Here is a 20,973-nt window from a genome sequence, read left to right as displayed (position 1 = left end):
TTCCTGTTTGGGCACCGGTGCCAACTGCCCTATTTGAAAAACATACCATAATATTATATAAATAAGTAATGAAATACGAAATTCCACGGCCCGCATTAAATAATATATTAGATTCCCCGCTTCCCACGGGTTGTCTTAACAGTGGCAGACCAATTAAATGTCGGCCTACTTTCAAGTGGGTCGCGCCATATTTGATCCGCGGACTAGTTGGTTGTGAATGCTCCCATAGAGGGTATAGTTGGACAGCGAATAGTAACCGCTTATCTAATGAAGGGCGTTTACATCCCCTGTACCGATTTACAACATGTAGCCCTACAAGGGTAGTAGTCGAGGTCTTTTTCATGAAAAAATTGAAAATAAGGAAAATCGTTACTTAATTAACTAACTGGGTTATTACAAGCATCAATGTAAATTGTATTTACTCACTGTATATATAAATTAATTGGTATCGTAGTGGCAACCATAAAATTAAATCGTTAAATTTCGTTTAGAGAACTGAAACTGAAAAAGTGCAATTTTTCGTTTTTTGTATATTTCACTGGTGTAACGTGTTGATAGCGTTACAAGTTGATAGCCTCTGGCTTGAATGGCCTGGGGGTCTTCATTTGGAATCAAAAGTCGACGCGTCACTACATTTTACAGGAATGTGCTGCGAGGAAGTAGTGGCCTTATTGAATATAAATCCGTGAGAGCAAAATAAACAATTGTAACTAACCACAAAGGTAGGCTGATACGGGTATAGACTTGGGAAAACTAGCACCATTTGAAGCACAACTGCGCATGTCTAGCTCTCCCAAGTCACAAAGGTTGCGACTGTCACAAGCACCGTCAGCCCCTAAACAAGCTCATTGTTGTCAGTACTAAAGCAGGGCTATCATCGACGGTAAGTTACTGCATTAGTTATGAGATTTAAAATAAATCGTTTTGTAATTTTGGGATATAAGGAAAAATAGCATAATTGTCATTCTCTTTTGCAAGCAGAACATTGCAGAATTAATGATACCCTGTATGTATGTATTTTTGAAGCTCAAAAGGTGAAATTAAATATTTGAAGGATTAGAATCTTGCAGCTACAAGTAAAATTGAAAAAAAAAAAAAAAAAAAAACATTAGTCATTTACATTCATGTAAAACTGGGAACTATTATAACGGTATAATGTGACATGTACATGTATTAATATTAATGTTCGTTTTTGTTAGCGTATCGTGGGCTCTTTTCCAGAGAATACCGGCGAATTTTCATTATCACATTATAATTATTATATTCATTCCAAAACTGTGTTTTAAAAATGATAAGTATGCAACAGAATGTGCAAACCGCAAACGTTGCAACTCTCTGACTTTATGACGCTGAAAAAACATGTTTATAGAGCTATTTTTTTGTCAATGCATGAAGAGAAGGGAAATTACACGAGTAAAAATATGACCTACATGGAGATTTTCTCCTGCAAAAGCTTATAAATATTGTCATTCAATTTGCTTTTAACATCATCAGTACTCAAAGAATGGGTTAATACATGTAGATAACACATTTGAGATAAGTTGTCCAGATGTACCAACCTATAGGACTCTCCACTGGGAGATGTGTTCAAAGGGCCCCCTCTCTACATCATTTAAGGGGTCACTTCTATACTACAATTGTATGCATCCGACCTGTCGTAAAATTTCGAGTCAGTCCTGTGCTGCCTGTTTAGTTGTAACAAAAAGTCGCTTTCTGACAAAACTTTGCCTCATTATTTAATGTTTTTGATGAAAAATGATTTAATTAAACTGTTTATCATAGAAACCATCTGCATTCCCCTGTAAGAGAGCCCCACTAGGGCGGGGAGGGGGGTGTGGAAGGGTGAACACAGATCAAGGGAAATAAACCATCAGTTCACAAATCACATTAAATAAAACTTTATTTATATCTCATTGAAAATGAGAGTTGAAAATCACGAATCACGTAGTATAATTACATTGTATTACTAAGGACGAAGAATAAAAAATCGCTTTCACGAGCCGAGGGAGCAGGATGCTTCAGGATAATGCTATTTCATATGAACGTATCACCTAATCCATCTCGGGAAATAAAACGTGGCATTTAGCGATTTACAAAAATACCCAAGAGACCATCTTATAATCCTCTGAATGGTGACTATGGAGTCTTTAGTACGAGATGGAGCCTTCAGTACCTCTACCAAATTAAGGCAGTGAGCAGGCCGAGTTCATCCTTGTTGTAATAAAAAAGTGAATATCTAGTACAGCGTTTATATAAAAACCCAATGTATTTAACCATGAAGTCATTACCGCAGGCAATACAAATGCCCAAAGCATCGCGGTTGTTTCTCTCCCTCACATTAATCTGGCCATCAAATTCTGGTGCGTGCTAAACACTGTGCAGCATTGCCAATTATGTTGAGAAAATCTTTATTCTTTTAAATTGTTTTTCGCTTCATTTATAAACTTTTTGACAGCATAAATACAAACTGTGCCTGTGAGAGCTTTTATCCCAATAGTAGGGACTTCTTCACTCACACTGATGCCAATTGACTGTCGACCTCATCATCATCATCAGCATTGAGGCACCCGATCACTCCATCAGTTGAGGCAATGTAGAGAACCTGGGAGAGGCACAGCGTGTCTCACATCTGGGACAGGGTGATAGAGAGCGTTCCCATAAACCCATCGTGCTGGTGGATCTATCTAACTCTGCGGGAATTCTCGCCAAATTGCATTCAGTGTATGCGGCTTTAATGTCTGGTGCGCCTACTCAAACCTCTAGAGGTAATTAGGATAGGATAGTCAATTATCCCCTAGTTACTCAAGGGAACGTGCCAGACAATTAAGCTGATTACACCAAATGCAATTTAGCGAGAATCCCCGCCAAGTTAGATCCATCAAGCACGATGGGTTTATGGGAACGCAGTCATAGTGAGCAGTTCTCACTGGACTGGCCACTAAATGCACGGTCTCTTGACATCGGATAGTGACCGGATGAAAGCTCTCACAGGTATGCTTTGAAAAAAAGCTTGTGCAGAAAATGAAAAGTTCGAAATTTTCTCAACATGTCTGACTGTCACAGTTTTAATACGAGAGGACATACCCTTTCCCCTATAATGGCGATTCGTTGCTCAAGAGCTGCCAAAATAAGCCTGTACAGTCGGTGTGACGCGACAGAGACCACCATGATAGAGAGTCCGCTTCTCATTCATTTGTACGGGTGAGTCTCGTCCCAGATGTTGACCCACTTAGATCAGGCTAACCCTAACCATTATAATTAAATGGAGGGCGGGCCTTCCGTTACAAGGACGCTCAGTTTCGTTACTGGGTATTCCACCTTAAAAGGCACCCAGACCCACCGAGCCGATTCTTCCTACCCAAAATTATGTCTGCTAAAACCTCGTTAGTTTCAAGGTCAGAGTTGTTGGCGTGCATTTTTTACAAGGATTTTCACTTCGGAATGGGTGACTTTCAGCAAGTGATACTTTTTATGTGTGAATTTCAATTGAAATTGCCCGTAGGTACTCGTGTCTGCTGCCTTTTTTACTGCGGAAGTCTTTCCACAATAGTTGTTCAATTATCTTGTTGATTGTAAAAAATAAATACAAAAAGAAAAGAAAGAAAAGGAAATAATAATAATAATAATAATAATAATAATAATAATAATAAAAAACCACATTTTTTCCCGGGGCATCGTCAAATTTCAGTAATTTTACAAAATACATCCCAAAATTCATATCTAATGCAGTTCTTGAAAATGTATTTTAGAAAAATATATTTTTCATATCCAATACGCCTTTCTCAAAACTATCGTTTTTAGTATCATAAATGTACCATGCGATCTTTGGTTTCAAATATACATTTTTTGTCATTACGTTACTATGTGTCTGTGAGAAAGTCACGTCGTGCCCTGAGGCTCTGTGAGTAATAGCTTCAATTTTGTGTGGGAACTTGTGATCTTGTATCTCCCCGAGGTTTACAATAGACCTGGCATATGAACACATGCATTTTATAAGATTTTAATCATGATTTTGTTGTTTTTTTTCTCACTGACACACATTTTTCATTTCCTTGTGCCCTCCCCCCATCCCACTCTATCTAGCAATATCATAGATCTGTTGTAACAGGAATGGTAGTCCTCTAGCAACCGTAGTCCGCTCCCCCATTGCCTTTTACAGGTGACATTCGTCCCATATACTAACCCAAGGGCTCCGTCTAATCCTAGGAACCCCGGACTGCCATTCCTGTCACACCGGCAATGCTGTCTTTTCTGTCTTTTAAACCCCCTTGTTCTCAATACGAAAAAATAATTTTGTTATCAATTTTCAGGTCAGCAAAGATCAGTCAATTAAAGGCAAGATGAGGATGTTAATACGAAACTTTAGGACGAGACGTGTACGACTTGCCCTACTTCAGTTGGGTGCGGTGTTTGCCGTACTTAAGTTAATTAATATGATGTGGATGGGGGTGCATAAACAAGTACAGGATTCAGGTATGTCCCTTGTCATGCGATTGTAGACGATCTCACTTTCAGAGGTCTTTTATGTGCTATGAATATTATGATAACATACAAATTAACACACACACCCCTCTCTCTCCTCTCTCTGTCTCTCTATCCCGTTCTTTCAGAACCTAGGCGGTCATGGATTTCCATAATTTTTTTTCTGGCATTTCTGATTACCTCAGTTTCCGGTGTAAGCACAAACATTTTATTGACAAAAACACAATAATTAACTTTAGTTGAGCCTAGGTAGCCTCGACGCTATATATCCGACGCCGAAATCTATAACTATTTCGTTACTTGATCACTCATTCCAAAAACAATTAAGACACATTGAGAACTTCGCTTTTTTACATCGAGAAGTTTGTTTTAATTTTATACTAACGACACTAAATATTTTACATTGCTGTTCAATTCTGACCAGTTTGGAGGTCAATATGGTAAAATATTGACCTGCACGTGACTGCTCTCGACCAATCAGTGAGGGTTAAAAATCTTATAACGATAGCATACGCACACCATTGACACAAACTAGGACCGGCTGAGCAACAAATATTGCTAAAGGCAGACTATAGAAAACACCGTTGCCCAAGAGAATATTTTGTTCTTTTATCTAACAATTTAACCAGCTATAGGCCTACTATTTCATCAGAAAATGTAGAACTTCTCTTGTGAGAAGCTGGATAAATAAACTGATGCTTATAATTTTGCCAAATGAAAAAGGTTATATCAAATAGTACAGTAGATTCAAAAGGGTTAAACTTTGGGTTTCGTATGTAGAATTACAGATGGATATGAAGTTCAGAGGGTCGATGGGTTGGGACCAACGAATCAACTTCACAATCGTCACAGGCGCGAACCACAAGTACTTTTCACCAGCTCTCGTCAACCACGTCGGGTCCTTCTGTTTCTGGGAACCATCTCTCAGAATCGTGGTGTGGGACCTCGGCCTGACCGCCGAAGAGGCGGAGACCGTGAAAACCTGGCCGAGCGTGACATATAGGAGGTTCCCCTTTGAAAGGTACCCCTCTCATCTGCGCGACCTGCACACGTACGCCTTTAAACCCGTCATCATCAAGCAGATGGTGGATGAATTGGGGGCAGTGCTTTGGGTGGACGCTGGCAGCCACATCAGTGGAAGAATGAAACAAATAATGACGTCCCTTTTTCAAAAAGATGGCTATGTTTTCATCGGTGTGCCTGGAAATGGGGAGGTGACAAAGTGGACACACCCCGGTATGTTTTCCCATTTCAAGATCACGAAAGGGCCATACGTAGGCAAGACTTCATTTGCTGGGGGGTTGAACGGCTGGCTGAGACAAGGGGATATATACGACAAGATACTGGTTCCATGGGAAAAATGCGCGCTGTTTGAACGCTGCATCTCTCCTGTTGGGGCACACTTGCGTAACCATAGATACGACCAAGCCGCTCTCTCGTTGCTAGGATACACCTACATGTTTACGTATAATAGGACTTTATATCAACATACAGAACTAAGGGATATTGTACAAGAATCAAGAGGACACAATACTACGTACATGGAGTATGTAAAAGCATGTAATGGTACAAGAATAGCATAAAATTTAAAATGGCGTCTAACCTGGGCATTTCAGTGGGAAAAGTAGAAAAGCACTCAGAGAGCGCAGACCTTTGTCAAGGACCCTTCACTGATAGATTCCTCTGGTAGATTGTGGTTGTTGAGATCACACCCATTGCACCAGGTCATTGTCACTTTATCGCAATCCTATAAAAACGTCTTTTTTCAACCCCGCACTGATGGGTTGCACTGGTAGATTGTGGTAGTTGAGATCACACCATTCTTCGTGATCATTGGCACAATCTGGCAAACTTTGAACAATTTTTGGATCCGGCTCCTGATCAAGATCACGAACCACCACCAAAGTCTAATCACTTTTAAGTTAGCCCATTTTCTGACTTATCCCGGAAATTTCGTTGAAATCCATAAATATATTTTTTTAATTATAAGGCTGGTGACAAACAAAAAGACCGAAATACGGAGATGAACTTTTATGAATAATAAAAAATAATAAACCTTTGATTTGTGTAAAAAGGGAAGTGAAACATTGAAATCTTTGTTTTTATATAATCTTTATTCTTGGGAGTATATAGGTTTTAACAGGGATGACAGCTTGGATGAAAAGTTTTGCAGCATTCTTCATGATCATTGGGAAGGGAATATTTTAAGAAATAATTATGGCAGCTTTTATTTTAATATATTCTGATTTAACTATGAGTATATCAGCTTTTCCTATCACTGAATGTCAAAGATAAAACCTGCATTCGTATCCCAGATACAAATATATAAATATAAAAACAGTATAAGAAATACGAAATAAGTGGGATTTGCCACGTAGTATTAATGGTATGTAAAAGGTAATGGGTAGTTTAATAGGGTGTGCCTCATTATATCGATATAATACGTGTTTTCTGTAATTATAATTATTATTCTTTGGGCAGTTACATGTTGAATTCCGAGGATAAAACTATCCAGTGGATATAATTATTTTCCTCTATAATTATTTTCCTTGAGATAACACTATCAAATGGCTGTAACTATTATCCTCTGGACAGACATTCTGAGGATAACACTATCCATGGGATATAATTATTTTCCTCTGGACAGACATTCTAAGGATAACACTATCCATTGGATGCAATAATTATCCTCTGGACAGACATTCCGAGGATAACACTAACCATAGGATGCAATTAATTTCCTCTGGAGAGGAGTTATTAGAAGGATAACAGGCAGCCATTTTAACCAGTGGGTACTATCATTCATCAAAGTAATTATCTTCTTTGCTCATAGGATAACTGTCCAGAGACAGTGTTGGGCACCATCTTGATGGCCGGCATAGTGATAAAGAAATAGTAAAATCTCACACAAGTTTGGAAAATACAACTTAGCTGGCCACATACCAACCAATATATTTTACTTTATCAGTTGGCTCTGATACCACTATGGACGCAGAAGTAATTTTTATGCCAAAATATCAAAATATATTTAAAGCGTGTAGCTGTTAGACCTCGTGGAGCGGCACCCATGCCAAAGGAGGTAGAAAGGCAAACAGCTGGCAGTGACACATATTCCAAGGAACAAAACTCCCAACTGCAAAAACAATAAAAATAAATAAATAAATAAATAAATAAATAAATAAATAAACAGAAATGGTAATGGTCATTATGGTCAGTTTTCAACATTACATAACTGTAAATTAATGTTCAGCATTTATTATCAAACAAAATATACATTATCCCAAAGGAAACAGTCCTCAAAAAGTATGTTTGCAGTTGCTTGCTGGATAAATACTTTCAAAGTTGTTTTGTTATTTGCACATTGTACATTTTCAGCACAATCAGCCTATTGTGTGAACGTCAAACGTGATTCGATAATTTCGGTAAACACTTCAATATTACATACTTAAGGAACTAATGTCTTTTTGCATTATATTACCTTCCCTGAATACATTATAGAATCAAATAATGTACACATAAAATCCCATACATACCCAACGTGGGTCACTTTCCAGGTCGTACTTGTACCAGGAAAATATTGGTATTTCAAGGAAATTCAGGAAACTACTGACTGCAGCCTGTATTCCGTATGTCTTTCCAAAATGTTCCTGTGGAAACCTATAATATATATGTTTTTAAGGCGCAGGCCAATAAAGGGGTTAACGTACCTACGAGATTCTTTTATTATTTTCCAGATCTCGCACTGAAGGCGAACATTTTCGTTTTGGTATCACACAGTCATCTTTTATAAAACTAAATAATACTATTAAAAAATATTTTTCTGTAAGTGAGGTCAAACAAAGGTGAGCGGTGTGCAAACAAAGCTAAAATTGGTCAAAGCATCGAGGTGAAAACGATACCACCGCATTCAGAACACGTTGATGACCGACGAATTAACAGATCCGCGAATCAAATGTGGTCTTCCCACTTAAAAGCTGGGTGCAAAACTCCCTACTACAGACTGAATTGATGCCCCAATTACGCGACAAGCAATCAAGTAGGCCTGCCACATTTGATCCGTGGATCTGTTATTCCGCCGTTATGAACGCGGCCTATAAAGATCACATGGGTATCATATCATAAGAATAAAGATTTTCTCGACTGTGTAAGGAACTAAAGACACGTATCAATCTTAAACCAGTTCAGTTTGGGGGACATAAAAAAAAAAAAAAAAAAAAAAAATATATATATATATATATATATATATATATATATATATATATATATATATATATATATATATATATATATATATCTTTAAAAAGGAAAGAAAATAGTACATGTAGTATACAGTATGTACTTACGCAGAGGCCACAAATGCCATATGCACGGCGTAGGTCCCTGTTTGTAACGCAGACTGAGAGAAAATAGACACAAACTGTAGCTCCAGAATTGGAATGATACAAGGAATGGATACAACGATGCCTATCAATACTGTCAGGAAAAATGGAACCATGAAGCATCGTTCTTTGTCTGGAACAATAATATTTGTCCGTGATTCTTATCTGTGCTTTTTAAAACCTAAAGCAAAAGTATCTTAAACAATTAGTAAACTACAGCCATAAAATGCATATAATACCTAATTTATATTATAGTAAATAATATAATATATGCTATACTGTGTAAAAGGAATGATATTTTAAACCTTGCAATTCTAACCGGTAGTATTTAAGTTCAGGCCCCAGTTTCACAAAAGAAAGTCAGTTCTCTGGCTTAGGCTGTATTCCCAGAGCTTTCAGATCGATCTATCCCCGCGGGGAGTCTCACTAGATTACTGTCAGATAATCCGGCTTAAATGTCCGTCCCGCCTACTACAAGCTGTAAGGGGGTAATTAACTTTCGTGTCCGCCCGGCTGACAGCTATTTAGCGTGAACCCCCAGGGAGTTAGGTCGATCTAAAGTAGATCGATCTAATCCCTGGAAATGGGGTCTTAGTTGACTAGGATTTCCACGAGAGTGCTGTAACACTGCTCCTGATAGGGTAATATGTGCCAATGTGACCCTGTAACCTTGGTAATTAATTTCTTAGCCAGGGAGCCTGACTCAAGTTTTTTTTTTTTTTGGGAAACTGGGGCCAGATCCAATCAAAATGAGCAGAAGATAAGAAATAGAAAGGGTGAACAAAATATTACATGGAATATAAATGAATTACCGATCAATCCATAGAACTCTTAAAATCACCTTTACGTTAATTACCGTCTTTCTTTGACCTGGCCATGAGTTTATCCAGCATCAAGCCGATCAGCAATGCCCAGAACAGAGAACCCACTTGGGACCAGGAATACAAGTCCGTATACGTGCTTACTACAACATAATTAGAATTCGCTGAAATAATTTTTTCATTGTCCTTTGATCATGTAAAGGTGGTAAAATGAACTTAAGATGACTTAATTAACGTCCTACCCGCCGGAGCGCGCAGTTGAGGCGGACTGAGACAGACGTGCTCAAGGTCAAGGCCCTTTGTTGAGTGCTAAACTTGACAGGTTATGCTTCATAGGTTCTGGCTTCATAACTAAACGGTTTTCTGCCTCTTAATTAAAACAAGATGGATCTTTCTTTTAAAAAATCGTAACTACAGAGTTCCAATCGTAACAACCTCGTACATTAAGAAATCTATTCTGTCATAAAAACAAATTGCAGTGAAAGAATGGGAATGGGATAAATACTAATGATTACATTGCAAACCCGCATGAAATATATACACGTAAATGTATTACCTGTGCTTTTGACATTATTTCCGTAGTAATTGATGATCGCATAAAAACAGCCTTTGTACGTGACAATAATGGTATCTAGACATATAAGCCACAACATCAACAACCAAAATGTGGGCCTTTTGAGAATCAGCAGGGTGCCATAAAGTAAACTGGTGTAAGTGTTTTCGTCATCTTTTTTGCTGTCAGAATTTTCTCCTTCGCGGAGCATCTGGTCACTTCCGTCATCGCACGTTTCCTTGCAATTGGTTTTGCTCTTATTTTGATGCCTGATGCTAAAACCCACATCTTGAAGATCAGTTCCTTTATCGTTGTCCCCACGTGTTGCCTCCCCATCGGCCTTGACGTGGCCTGTTAGGGCTGGAAAGACATTTTTCTACGAATAAACATTGCATGCGTATGGCTACACCTATTAGTCAGTTTTCAAACGTGTCAAATTGAAAATGGTGTTGTCTAAGATATTGGCTGCAGCCCCTGCATCTATCCGCCATACAAAGTTTTAGAATTGGTTCCTAATAATATAAAACGCTTTGTTTTTTAACTAAATACCAAACCACAAAACTTTCGTCATAAAATGTCTATAAAATGCTTCACTGTAAAATCCCATATTGGTACTTAGGCCATTCAGCGCCTCTTAACATAAATCAAATTTAACTACTTTGCCATCAAATGTTAAAGTTAGTTCATCAGATTGGGAATTTGAATTTGAAATGTTTGTTGTGAGTGACGTTAATATTGTGATAATAACCTTTAGGATATAAGACTGCCATTAAACCAAAATGATTTCCAACAGAAATAGATTCAACGTTCATGTAAATGGACAGAGAATGCAAAGTATGTCTTTCAATATAGCAACTTCGTTCTCTCTTTGGTGTATTATCAAGCTATAACTATTTCTTCTTATTTTCATCATTTTTAAAAGCATTCAATTAATTCCATCTTAATAACTACATAACTCAAGATAACTGTCATCAAGGGGTTTTCTACATACATTTTCTTTAAAGAGAAAATGTATCGAATTGGGCGGATCAATTCCAATCATTGTATCATTTTACCGAAATGGACCAACATGGACACAAATCTTGAAAAATGTGCAATCATAAATATCTTTTTGATCAACAACACTCTTTTCATGATCAGTAAAATACCCCTTAATCCTAAAGAACCAAATATTGGCTAAAGGAATCTATATATTGTGTCCATCTTCAAAATAGTTGCAATGAAGGAAATTTGGATTGCTTTTCAATATGGGTAAATTACCTTCGTTTTTTTTTATTGGAGGGGAGGGAGGTATTAATTTATAGACGATTATTTTAACATCATCAAAGCGGTGTAACGTGATAGAGAGTCCCCAATGATAGAGAGTGAGCTACCCATTCACTGGTACAGGTGGGCCTCGCCCAAATTTATGACCCACTTAGGAAAGGCTAACTCTAACTATGATAACTAAATGGAGGACGGGGTTTCTGTTACATGCACCCTCAGTTTCGTTACACCGTGGTAACATGAATGGAAGTCCTGGGAATAGAAGTCCAGGCACCCGTGTGATTAGTACAGGTGTACAGGTTAGGGTTAATTTGGAGTATTGGGGTTAGTATATTGGACGAATGTCACAAAGGGATGGGAAGCTGATTACTGTTCCTAGCAGACGTCTTTTCCAGTTACATCGGCGAGATGAGATTAATCAACATAATTGATGCTCACCGAGTTGCTCACGTGTGACAGATTCATTTTCTTCCGTTTCATGGAATGTGTCAGCGCCATTTCTACAACTTTCCAGGTAGGGTTTGGGGTGTTTTTTGGTTAAGCTGTGCCTTTTGCGTATCTTCAAACAGCAATCAATGTCGATGTTGTTCCCGTCTTCGTCCTGTCTAGGTGGAAGGATGAATGTGTTGACAGAAGACATTAGAAGTATGATACCGGCAAAGCTTAACATGCACGTCTTGTACGACAATCCAGCCTGGTAGGCCATCTACAATTAATTAAATTAGTATAACAGTTGAAAAACTGAGAATAACATATACATTCAAAAAAAAAAAAAAAAAAAAAAAAAAACATCTGAAGGGATATCCCAAGTCAGCCAAAAGGGCAAACAACCCATAAAACATAAATACCAGTCTAAATGACTGTTTAACACCCAGCAATATCAATAAAGTGCAAAATTAGGTCAACTGTAAGATAAAGATATTATATTTTATGGATCTTCTATGAATGTTATTTGCTAAAATAACCCTTACGGCTCTCTTGCAACTGTGTGTGTGTGTCTGTGTGTGTGTCTCTGTTTGAAGGTGTATGTTTACGTAAGGAATGCATTTATTACCTTTAAGAGTATGGGGACAAAGCCGCTAACGTCCATGGCACCGCAAATCAAGCAGGTGAGTGTCGCCTTCAGCTTGGGAAATAGCAGCGCCACCTGGACGTCAGTTATAGCCAATTGGTTGCCTCCCATTAGATGAAATACAGCCCCAGGGAATAACAGCCATTCTGTCCCTATCAAATTTGAAAACTGTCATTTTCTCTTGGTTATTTTTCCCCAAATTTTCGGTATGGTTCCACAAAATTTTGAAGATATCGTTTATGTTTGCTGGATCAAAAAATGTTAATCAAAATGTTCTTTGCCGTCTGACAGGTGTGCACATTTACGAGCTTGGGAGACCTGGACCCTTAGAAAAACAAAACAAAACAAAAAAAAATTGCAGCAAATTTATAGTTTTTAGGATTTTGCAGGAGTTAGCAAGAAAAAACGCAGTTTCTGCAAATTTACAGAAGCCTTGGAAACGCATCTTGGAAACGCATTTTTTTAAACTTTTTTTTGTTGAGTTTCGAATTTGTTGTCATATTTATATTGGGTAACGCTAACATCCATACACACTGGCATGTGGGAACAGGGGTTTTCTAAATGAAATGGGAATGAAAAAAATACCTAACAAATTGAAACAAATATAGAATAGTACATGAGTATCTGCCATGATGCATGCATATAGCGCTCATGCTTCCTCCTCTCTGGGTCCTCCATTAATCTAGCATCTTCCCTGCGCGTATTGAACACCACAGGGGTCAATTTCTTATGTTTATACTATCTGTTTTATGCCCCTATTTCACTCAGACCACGAATCCCACGAATCGCCAGGAATTGACAAATTTCAGGATTCGTGAGAAGTCGTGAGATTTTGCCAATTTTCTGTGCGATTCATTTACGATACAGGTGCGATAGTGTTACGAATATTCGTGGGATTCGGCTAGAATCGCACGAATATTGTCCAGAAATTCTCTAAGATTTTTTGGAATCGGGAGTTCGTGGCCAAAATTTTGAACAGCTCAAAAATTTTGCCACGAATTCCCGATTGATCAAGAATTGCAAAAACTGACTACGATTAAATATACGAATCTGTTAAGAACTTCACGAACTGATTACGAATCAACCACGAATCCTGAAATTTGTCAATTCCTGGCGATTCGTGGGATTCGTGGTCTGTGTGAAATAGGGATATTAGTTGTACTTGCGCCATACAGATTAATGTAAATTTAAGTATCTGTCAATCTAAATGTTTGTATCGTTAGTGTAAGTCGTGATATTTTCTTACCTCTCTCTGCTAACGCCATCAGGCAAATTCCACCGGCACACAGGCATCTTAAAGGAAATGTCAAGAATTAATCAAGTGTTTCAAGCATCCTTCTGATATGATTAAAAATTTGGATGTGCCCTCTTAGCTCTTGGTGTTTATTGCAGGTGCATATGGAGCCTATAGCAATATGTGTATCAGCTTTAAAAAATGAAGAAGATGAATTTACCATCATGGCAACAACAACAGTCATGTATAACTGTGAACCTCTACGTGTGGGGCTCCTGTTACAACCGAACTTGGGGCCATTTCGATAACTGTTGGTCTTTCCAACCACACTAAAAGTTGGAATAATGACAATGTTTGGAAGTTAACATCACATTTACGGATGGTTGTTAATGGACTTAAATGTTGCGGTCTTTTATTTTATATTACATATGTTTGGCTGTAGGCCTATGTTGTTATATACATGTATTTGTGAAAGGGGGCCAACATCCGTTGTGCAAAGTGTTGCAAGCCTGGTGCGTTGGAGATGGTAGTCTTAAAAGTATAGAAGTCCTGTGTAACGTAACAGAGAGTCCCCCATGATAGAGAGTCCGCTTCCCATTCATTCGTACAGGTATAAGTCTCGCCATAAATTTTGACCTACTTAAGTCAGGCTAATCCTAGCCATCGTGACTATATGGAGGGCGGGCTTTCTGTAACAAAGCCATCGGTTTCGTTACATCGAAGTTCAATATGGTTAGTGCGGGTAAATGTTACATGTATAGCCGGAAAGTGTTGATGTTAGTATATGGGAAGTACGTTACCTTTACAAAGTAATGGGGGAAATGAGGACAACTATTCTCAGCAGATTTCCATTTCTGCTACAGGGGCTTGATTGAAACAGAAAGCATTCACGACAAAGTTGATCCGCGGACCAACTTATCCAAGTATTAAATATGGCGCCCTCTTGATGGTGGATCCCCCCCCCCCCCCCCCAAACACACAAACACACACCCACTCACCGTTCAAGCAGGGGCACAGCACAATTAAATCTCGGCACGCTTTCAAGTGGGTGGCGCCATATTTGATCCACGGATCTGTTAGACCGCGGATTAAATTGCTCTGAACGCGCTCATATACTTACATAGATATGATTCTCACACATACTGTCCCACCGTGATCATAAATATACCCAAGCACAAGGAGAGCAACTAAAGATACCATAGCAACTGTGTAAACTAAGTTCAGCATCTCTTCTTGTTCCGTGCATTTAAGAACAAGGTCCTCTCCGGTTGTGTCTTGCGTGCAGTTGCCAAGATCAGTGCAATCAGCACTCGTCATGTTATAAGTAGCATTTGTTACAGTATTGAAGTCACAACGGGAATAATAAAACCCTTCCTCTATAAATACGTACGTGAAGGCTGGCCATCCAAATAACGTGACAGAGTAACTAGCAGCCTCTAATATACCAAGTACGACACTTAATAGTTTCCAACAAGTACTGGATGACATGTTGTCCAATGCAACGGGAATGTATATCTAAATATGCTAACCTGGAATGCACCCGGCTGTGAGCTGATAAGGTTTTTATGCACGTTTAAAGATTAACCTCCGTCTTTACTGCAGTTTACGGCAGAATGTCGCTAGGGTCGTATCGTATTTCATATTGCACTTTGTAGTTAGGTCTTTCTTTTTGTTCGAATCAATATGTGTACCTTTTACTGTATATTTACCTAAAAACTTGGTAATCACATGAACGATTCTGTCAATCATTGTTTGGCGGATCACGACTGTGGGTTTGTTGCATGTACTGTACATGTACACATTAAGTCAGCATTCCCAGACCATATCGTACTAACTGTGGATCGATCTGTCTCCGAGGGAATTCTTGCTATGAACTAAGGCAGCTTAGATATCTGTCACGCCTACTGAATTTGCTAGAGGGTAATTAGTTATCGTTTATCAGCTTAACTAGGCGTGCCAGACATCTTAGCCGTTTAAGCTGAGAGCAATATAGCTAGAAACTCCTCGGAGATGGATCGATCCTGTTACATCTATCTAGGTATGGGGACCTAGTCCAAGTTTAATTAGAATTTTTAAATGATTACCGTGTTTACAGGTTGGTTTTATACAGAAACGGAACACAAAGCACGGCTGTTTACAGTAATGTGACTTACATCTAGTGACATGTACAAGAGTTAACAAAATGATCATCTCAGTTTTGAGTAAGAGAGAAGTTTAAACTTATGATCATTATAAAAAAGATTGCACAGGCAGATGTCTTCTCTAACACAATCCCGGGTCATGGATTTTATTATGTAGGCCTACTTTCATTGGGCTATCACCTTCCCAGGACTCATTGTGCCTTGTCATAGTACAAAATCTAGATTTTAAACCGAGGCTTCCATAAGGAAAACGGATGGCCTGTACATTATTATGTAAATCAATGAGGTGAGCATTTTGGTGAAAGGTGTTCAGATAGGACGAAGGCAGCAGAAAATGTAGACAACGGAAGCCTCGTGCCACATTGTTCCAATTTCATTCTTAGGGCGAAAAGTAGGGTCTGAAAACGACAGCAATATGTTGTAAGTATTGTGTGGACGATGTCAAACAACTTTGCTCAGTTTTTTGTGGACGATGTCAGCCCAAAAATGGTGCATTTTGCACTCTACAGTCTAGGTATAATGACCACGGGGAGCTCTTATTGACGCGAACAATACGTTCTCTTGAAATTCCGTAATCAGATGAAAGTTTAAGTTCATTTTCAGATATTTTCTTCAAGTTATGTAATTTTCAATAAAACATTAATTCTATTGTAAATAATCTATCATTACAAAATAGTTTGGAAAAATAGTTTGTTAGTATAATGACTTTAATACAAAAATGGATTGCCAATGTATATATACGTTATATAAACAGATTTCACAATCCCTAAGTCGTGTCGTGATGTGAATTCATATATTTTCATGCAGTGAAGCGTAACTACCCCTAACGAGGAGATTGGATGCGTCCTGCAGCAAAGCCATCAGATTGGTGTTTGACATCAACCGCACCCATGTTGTGAATGCCCCGATTGCCGAAGATTGTCTTCCAGTATTAAAATCGCAGAATCAAAATTTAATATAAGGCTTAATTCTTTTTGACTGTTTTGATTCGGCACCAAAACTTGTATCAGATGATAGCTAGCATTTTATTCACGAAATTCTTGACCAGAAAAGTAAAACAAAAAGAAAATTACCAAGTCTATACTTTAATCCTGCATTTCGCTGGTTTATTTTGCTGACCACGTGCTTTATTATTTTTTATCGACATCATTTGTCCATCTTCAGGTCTGCAGGACTGACAGTAACCTTTTCCATTGTTCATTTTGAACAATTGTAGTTATAGAATCAAATTATTACTCAAGCAGTCGCATAGCTTGGATATTGTGGTATTGACTAAATGATTCAATAAAGATATTTAGGTTTTCAGCTTTTGTCAATCTTCTCCAAAAAAAGTTAGTGGAAAACTTACATAGATTTTTGTAAACACACTTTTAGGAGAAAATATTGCATAGCAATTCTTAAAGTTTTATCAGACGTTGGCGAATGCGCCGAATTTTCTCATAAAATTATCTTCTATCTTTGATCGGCATCAAGATGTGATTAAGAGGAAAATGTCTTATAAGATGTCAGTCCCGCAAGTCCTGTTGGGTTATTTTACTGGAGGTTCATTGATTACTGAACACCGGAGACCAGAGTTGGTTTTAGTAGCATTTTGAATTTGTTATCTAAAGTAAAAGCAATTTTGTTGAACCTTTTCAGCTTTGTTTGCATATTATTCTTAAAGATGACTATGGCTTGGGTCAGATTGTAACATGTAGCCGATTATGTATTTATGTCGTTGCCTCACAAACTTGTGACATCAAGTGCTTATTTGCGAATTTAATGATAAAGAAAACAGAATTATCTTTGCATCAGTTACATTTATCTATTTTGGGAACAGCCACGAATCCCACAAAAAATGAATAACTTTTGACTACCGTTTGACTTCCTGAGCATGAATCAGTTCAACAGCATAGAAAAGGTGTACATGCGGGCGAGGAGAAGGCCTGCATGTAAGTGCATTATGAGATTTCGCCATTCATAAGACTAAATTTAGACAGGGTGTTCTTTAATTATAAAACTAATGCACTTCTAACAATAGTTGCAAAGTATGATATGATTATTTTACAAATTAATTATTTATTCTTGTCTGAAACTTCTAAATCTTACGCACTGGATAGTGCCGTGTCCACCGTAATATTCCAGAGCTTTTGTCTTTTAAGCAGCAATTTTCCGAATGCAAAAAAAAAAAAAAAAAAAAAAAAAAAAAAAAAAAAAAAAAAAAAAAAAAAAATCGACTTGTTTAATATTACAGAATCGATGCTTTGTGGACATTATTTAGGTAAATCAATATAAAATTTTATAAACTTTGTGATGTATATTTGCTTGCATTCGTTTTTGTAGAAATAAATGCAGATTGTGTTTTGTCTTCTTTTAGAATTTCCAAAAAAAGGCACATCTTTTTCTGACATTGCTTTCTTCAGCTCCACGCGATCCTTTGGTCTTCTGCCTACGAAACCATTATCTTTGGTTTTCAGCTTTCCATCTTATTTACTGAGCTATCCACTCATTTTCAGCTTAAATTTGCATTTGTACCACCCTGAGCTTCAGAGCTGACTTGACACTAACCTTTTCACTGTAGCCTATCTCCATCGTGTCAAGTAACCTCTGACCAGATTCGAGTGCCCCCGCCGCCCGCCAATCAAATTTAAAGCCCGCACTCAATGACTCATTGAACGATCTAGCCAATGAACGCGAACGAGTCAAAGCGCGCTTTGTTCAAATCCGGACCAATCAAAGATAAGGCTGAATATCAGGGACTTGCCGTAACCTGTGGGCAGCACGCAAAATACATCATCCCTCAGTAGATAATGATGCAGGGCATCATACTGCTCTGGTTTCAATTCCGATATAGGCCTACTCCATGCTTTCTTTGTGTACGGTTATGCACTCGGAACCACTCGGAACTACTCGGATGTCTCCGCACTCGGCAATAACTATGTTGTTAGTATGGAGCTTGCGGAATCAGCCGAGGATTGCCGATTGACGATCAACCAATCAGCGTTTTCACCAAACTTTGGTGAAAAATTTTGAAACATGGATTCGATTGGCTTATATAAAATAGGTCAAACTATTTTCGTCAGAGGTTACTTGACACGATGGAGATAGGCTACAGTGAAAAGGTTAGTGTCAAGTTAGCTCTGAAGCTCAGGGTGATTTGTACGGACCTCTTGTGGTAATTCAAATTGGTGATTTGAATCTTTTTTGTGCAAAAGTTAATTGGCTGGGACAATCCGGGACCTGCTGGCTCCGATTTTAGCGCGTTATCCACTCGCCTAGGAATTTCCTCCCACCCTCCCCGGGTGGACATTCTTCTTATAGTAAGCAGTAAGCAAAACGATTTTATAAAACCACCCGTCTCAAGTAATTAGGAATTCTAAAGTGTCCAAACTAGGAATCGAACCCCATGTAAACACCGAGTCATTCTAAACGTAAATGAGATTACGAAGGCATTTTGTATGATTTAAAAGATTTTATTAAGAACCAAACAAATTTATATTCATGGTTTGCATCTTTTAAAAAAGTATCAACCAATAAAATTGCATTTCAAAAATTTAAAAATTTAGACACGTTTTGAATGTTAAACAGATTTACTGGTGCCTTATTATGTTTGATCAGACAAATAAACTATTTACTAAACTATGTCTCTTTTGTTTGAACTCATTGATATAAAGCAAAGTATTTCAAAACAGGCATCATCATCATCATCATCCGGATTTATTTTATACTGGCCGGGATTAATCTTCAACAGAGGGTGGGGCCAGTCTGACACGCAGTCTTCCTCTCCAAGTTGATCTATCCTGAGGGACCTCGCCGACTAGAGGCAAGGGGTCTTTAACAATTTCTTACAAAAAATTGCGGATCATATACTCTGTACATCCACAGAAAAAGACCCTCTAATACTCATATAATTAATTTATAAAAATACTGGAAATTGACCCATACAATATTCCTTTTCCTCAATATGCAAAATGTATCATGATAATACTCCCACTAAAATGAAATTTAAAGCGACACTAGTGTACAACTGACATAATCAAATGAATTACAAACGTTACATTAAATGAAGAATCTATATTTCAAATATTTCTTTGTCATAAAATATATACTTCAATGAACCATATACTGCAAATACAGTGATCATATCTTAATTAAGCTCAAAGGGCAGACCATGATAATATTTGCACTCTCAATTCTCTTTTTTTTTCAATTCCAAAAAAATCTTTTAACAGAAGTTTCGCAATTCTTGTACAAAAAGTGTCCTCAAGTACAAGCTATTTCTGAGCCTGCTCGGTATTCGAATGCAATATGAAAATGCTGGTAAGAAAAACTGTGGAAGAACGTCTTAATTAAAAAAAAAATAGATATATTAAATCTCTGGAATAGTCCATATATCTTAAAGAAAAGCCAAGATTTGTGCAACATATTAATGTCCAGAACACCAGTTCTACTATAACATGCCATGTTGTACATTCTACAAACATACAGTTCAGATAAATAGGTAACATCAATTTTACACATCAAAATGTTTTGCCATATATTGGATACTTGTAAAACCAGCCTCTCAATATCAGGAAATATGGAAATTAAATTAGAAAATTGCATACACTTCACTTGTACAACAAAATAATCGACTGTGTCCCGAAGAATGGTATTTTTATGCAACAAAATAGTTAGTTTTTAAATTTGAAGAACTAATATGCTCGTTTTCTTTTCTGAGCATTGAAAGTTAAGCACATTTTATATGCACTTTAATGAGCGTGAGATCTTTATATGACAGACATCAAGCGTCGGTTTTGCCACTTAAGGGGCAGAAATCTGTAGAAATAATATTCAGCTTGCGCATTTTAAAGGAACAAAATACCTTAGAGGGAAAAGGGAAGCACCGCACTATACGTGCATCATATATTCTTTAATTCGTTTACCAATTTCTAACTTTATATCAACATGACAGAATCTAAGGTTTAAAGCCGGCACTTTCCACAGCGTTTACCATTTTTGTCTTGCGTGAAATTATACTTCTGTTGCTATGCCAAATTAGCTTAA

The 20,973-nt window shown here is 37.7% G+C and overlaps 2 protein-coding genes and 1 long non-coding RNA gene across 7 annotated transcripts; 2 read left to right on the top strand and 1 right to left on the bottom strand.

Moving 5' to 3' along the window:
• Window positions 1–22: 22 nt before the first annotated feature.
• LOC147760304 (uncharacterized) lies at window positions 23–6,980 on the top strand. Of its 2 annotated transcripts, none has more exons than XM_086994021.1 (3): window positions 23–883; window positions 4,311–4,473; window positions 5,263–6,980. In XM_086994021.1, the coding sequence occupies exons 2-3, from the start codon at window positions 4,341–4,343 to the stop codon at window positions 6,063–6,065; spliced, it is 936 nt and encodes a 311-aa protein (XP_086850147.1). In that variant the 5' UTR covers window positions 23–883; window positions 4,311–4,340; the 3' UTR covers window positions 6,066–6,980. The 2 variants fall into 2 exon arrangements, with proteins under 2 accessions (XP_086850147.1, XP_086850146.1); XM_086994020.1 differs by lacking the exon at window positions 23–883 and adding an exon at window positions 2,955–2,991.
• Window positions 6,981–7,417: 437 nt separating this feature from the next.
• On the bottom strand, window positions 7,418–15,494 carry LOC106181984 (equilibrative nucleobase transporter 1-like). Of its 4 annotated transcripts, none has more exons than XM_013566588.2 (9): window positions 14,928–15,494; window positions 13,820–13,866; window positions 12,556–12,725; window positions 11,940–12,207; window positions 10,239–10,595; window positions 9,718–9,825; window positions 8,826–8,994; window positions 8,016–8,139; window positions 7,418–7,615 (listed from the first exon to the last, which is right to left on the bottom strand). In XM_013566588.2, the coding sequence occupies exons 1-9, from the start codon at window positions 15,293–15,295 to the stop codon at window positions 7,511–7,513; spliced, it is 1,716 nt and encodes a 571-aa protein (XP_013422042.2). In that variant the 5' UTR covers window positions 15,296–15,494; the 3' UTR covers window positions 7,418–7,510. The 4 variants fall into 4 exon arrangements, with proteins under 4 accessions (XP_013422042.2, XP_086850142.1, XP_086850144.1 ...); XM_086994016.1 differs by having other exon boundaries at window positions 15,198–15,491; XM_086994018.1 differs by having other exon boundaries at window positions 12,556–12,898; window positions 15,198–15,214.
• Window positions 15,495–16,246: 752 nt separating this feature from the next.
• Window positions 16,247–17,730, top strand: LOC147760303 (uncharacterized). Its single transcript, XR_015330928.1, has 2 exons — window positions 16,247–16,368; window positions 16,756–17,730. It is a non-coding gene; the product is annotated as an uncharacterized LOC147760303 (long non-coding RNA).
• Window positions 17,731–20,973: the final 3,243 nt, after the last annotated feature.

This window comes from Lingula anatina, chromosome 8 (assembly GCF_051362555.1).
Source record: "Lingula anatina isolate TDL-2025a chromosome 8, LinAna3.0, whole genome shotgun sequence".
In the NCBI taxonomy this organism is placed as follows: Eukaryota; Metazoa; Brachiopoda; class Lingulata; order Lingulida; family Lingulidae; genus Lingula; species Lingula anatina.
The sequence above is the reverse complement of the archived record's forward strand: the minus strand, read 5'-3'. Positions and strand labels throughout refer to the sequence as shown.

What these genes read in the sequence shown, in the direction of transcription:
- LOC147760304 (XM_086994021.1), top strand. Translation starts at nt 4,341, where the DNA reads ATGAGGATGTTAATACGAAACTTTAGGACGAGACGTGTACGACTTGCC. An exon ending in TAAACAAGTACAGGATTCAG is followed by an intron (nt 4,474 to 5,262) that starts GTATGTCCCTTG and finishes TTTCGTATGTAG; the next exon opens with AATTACAGATGGATATGAAG.
- LOC106181984 (XM_013566588.2), bottom strand. Translation starts at nt 15,295, where the DNA reads ATGTCATCCAGTACTTGTTGGAAACTATTAAGTGTCGTACTTGGTATA. An exon ending in TGTGTGAGAATCATATCTAT is followed by an intron (nt 13,867 to 14,927) that starts GTAAGTATATGA and finishes ATTTCCTTTAAG; the next exon opens with ATGCCTGTGTGCCGGTGGAA. An exon ending in TGGAAAGTGACCCACGTTGG is followed by an intron (nt 7,616 to 8,015) that starts GTATGTATGGGA and finishes TTGTTTTTGCAG; the next exon opens with TTGGGAGTTTTGTTCCTTGG.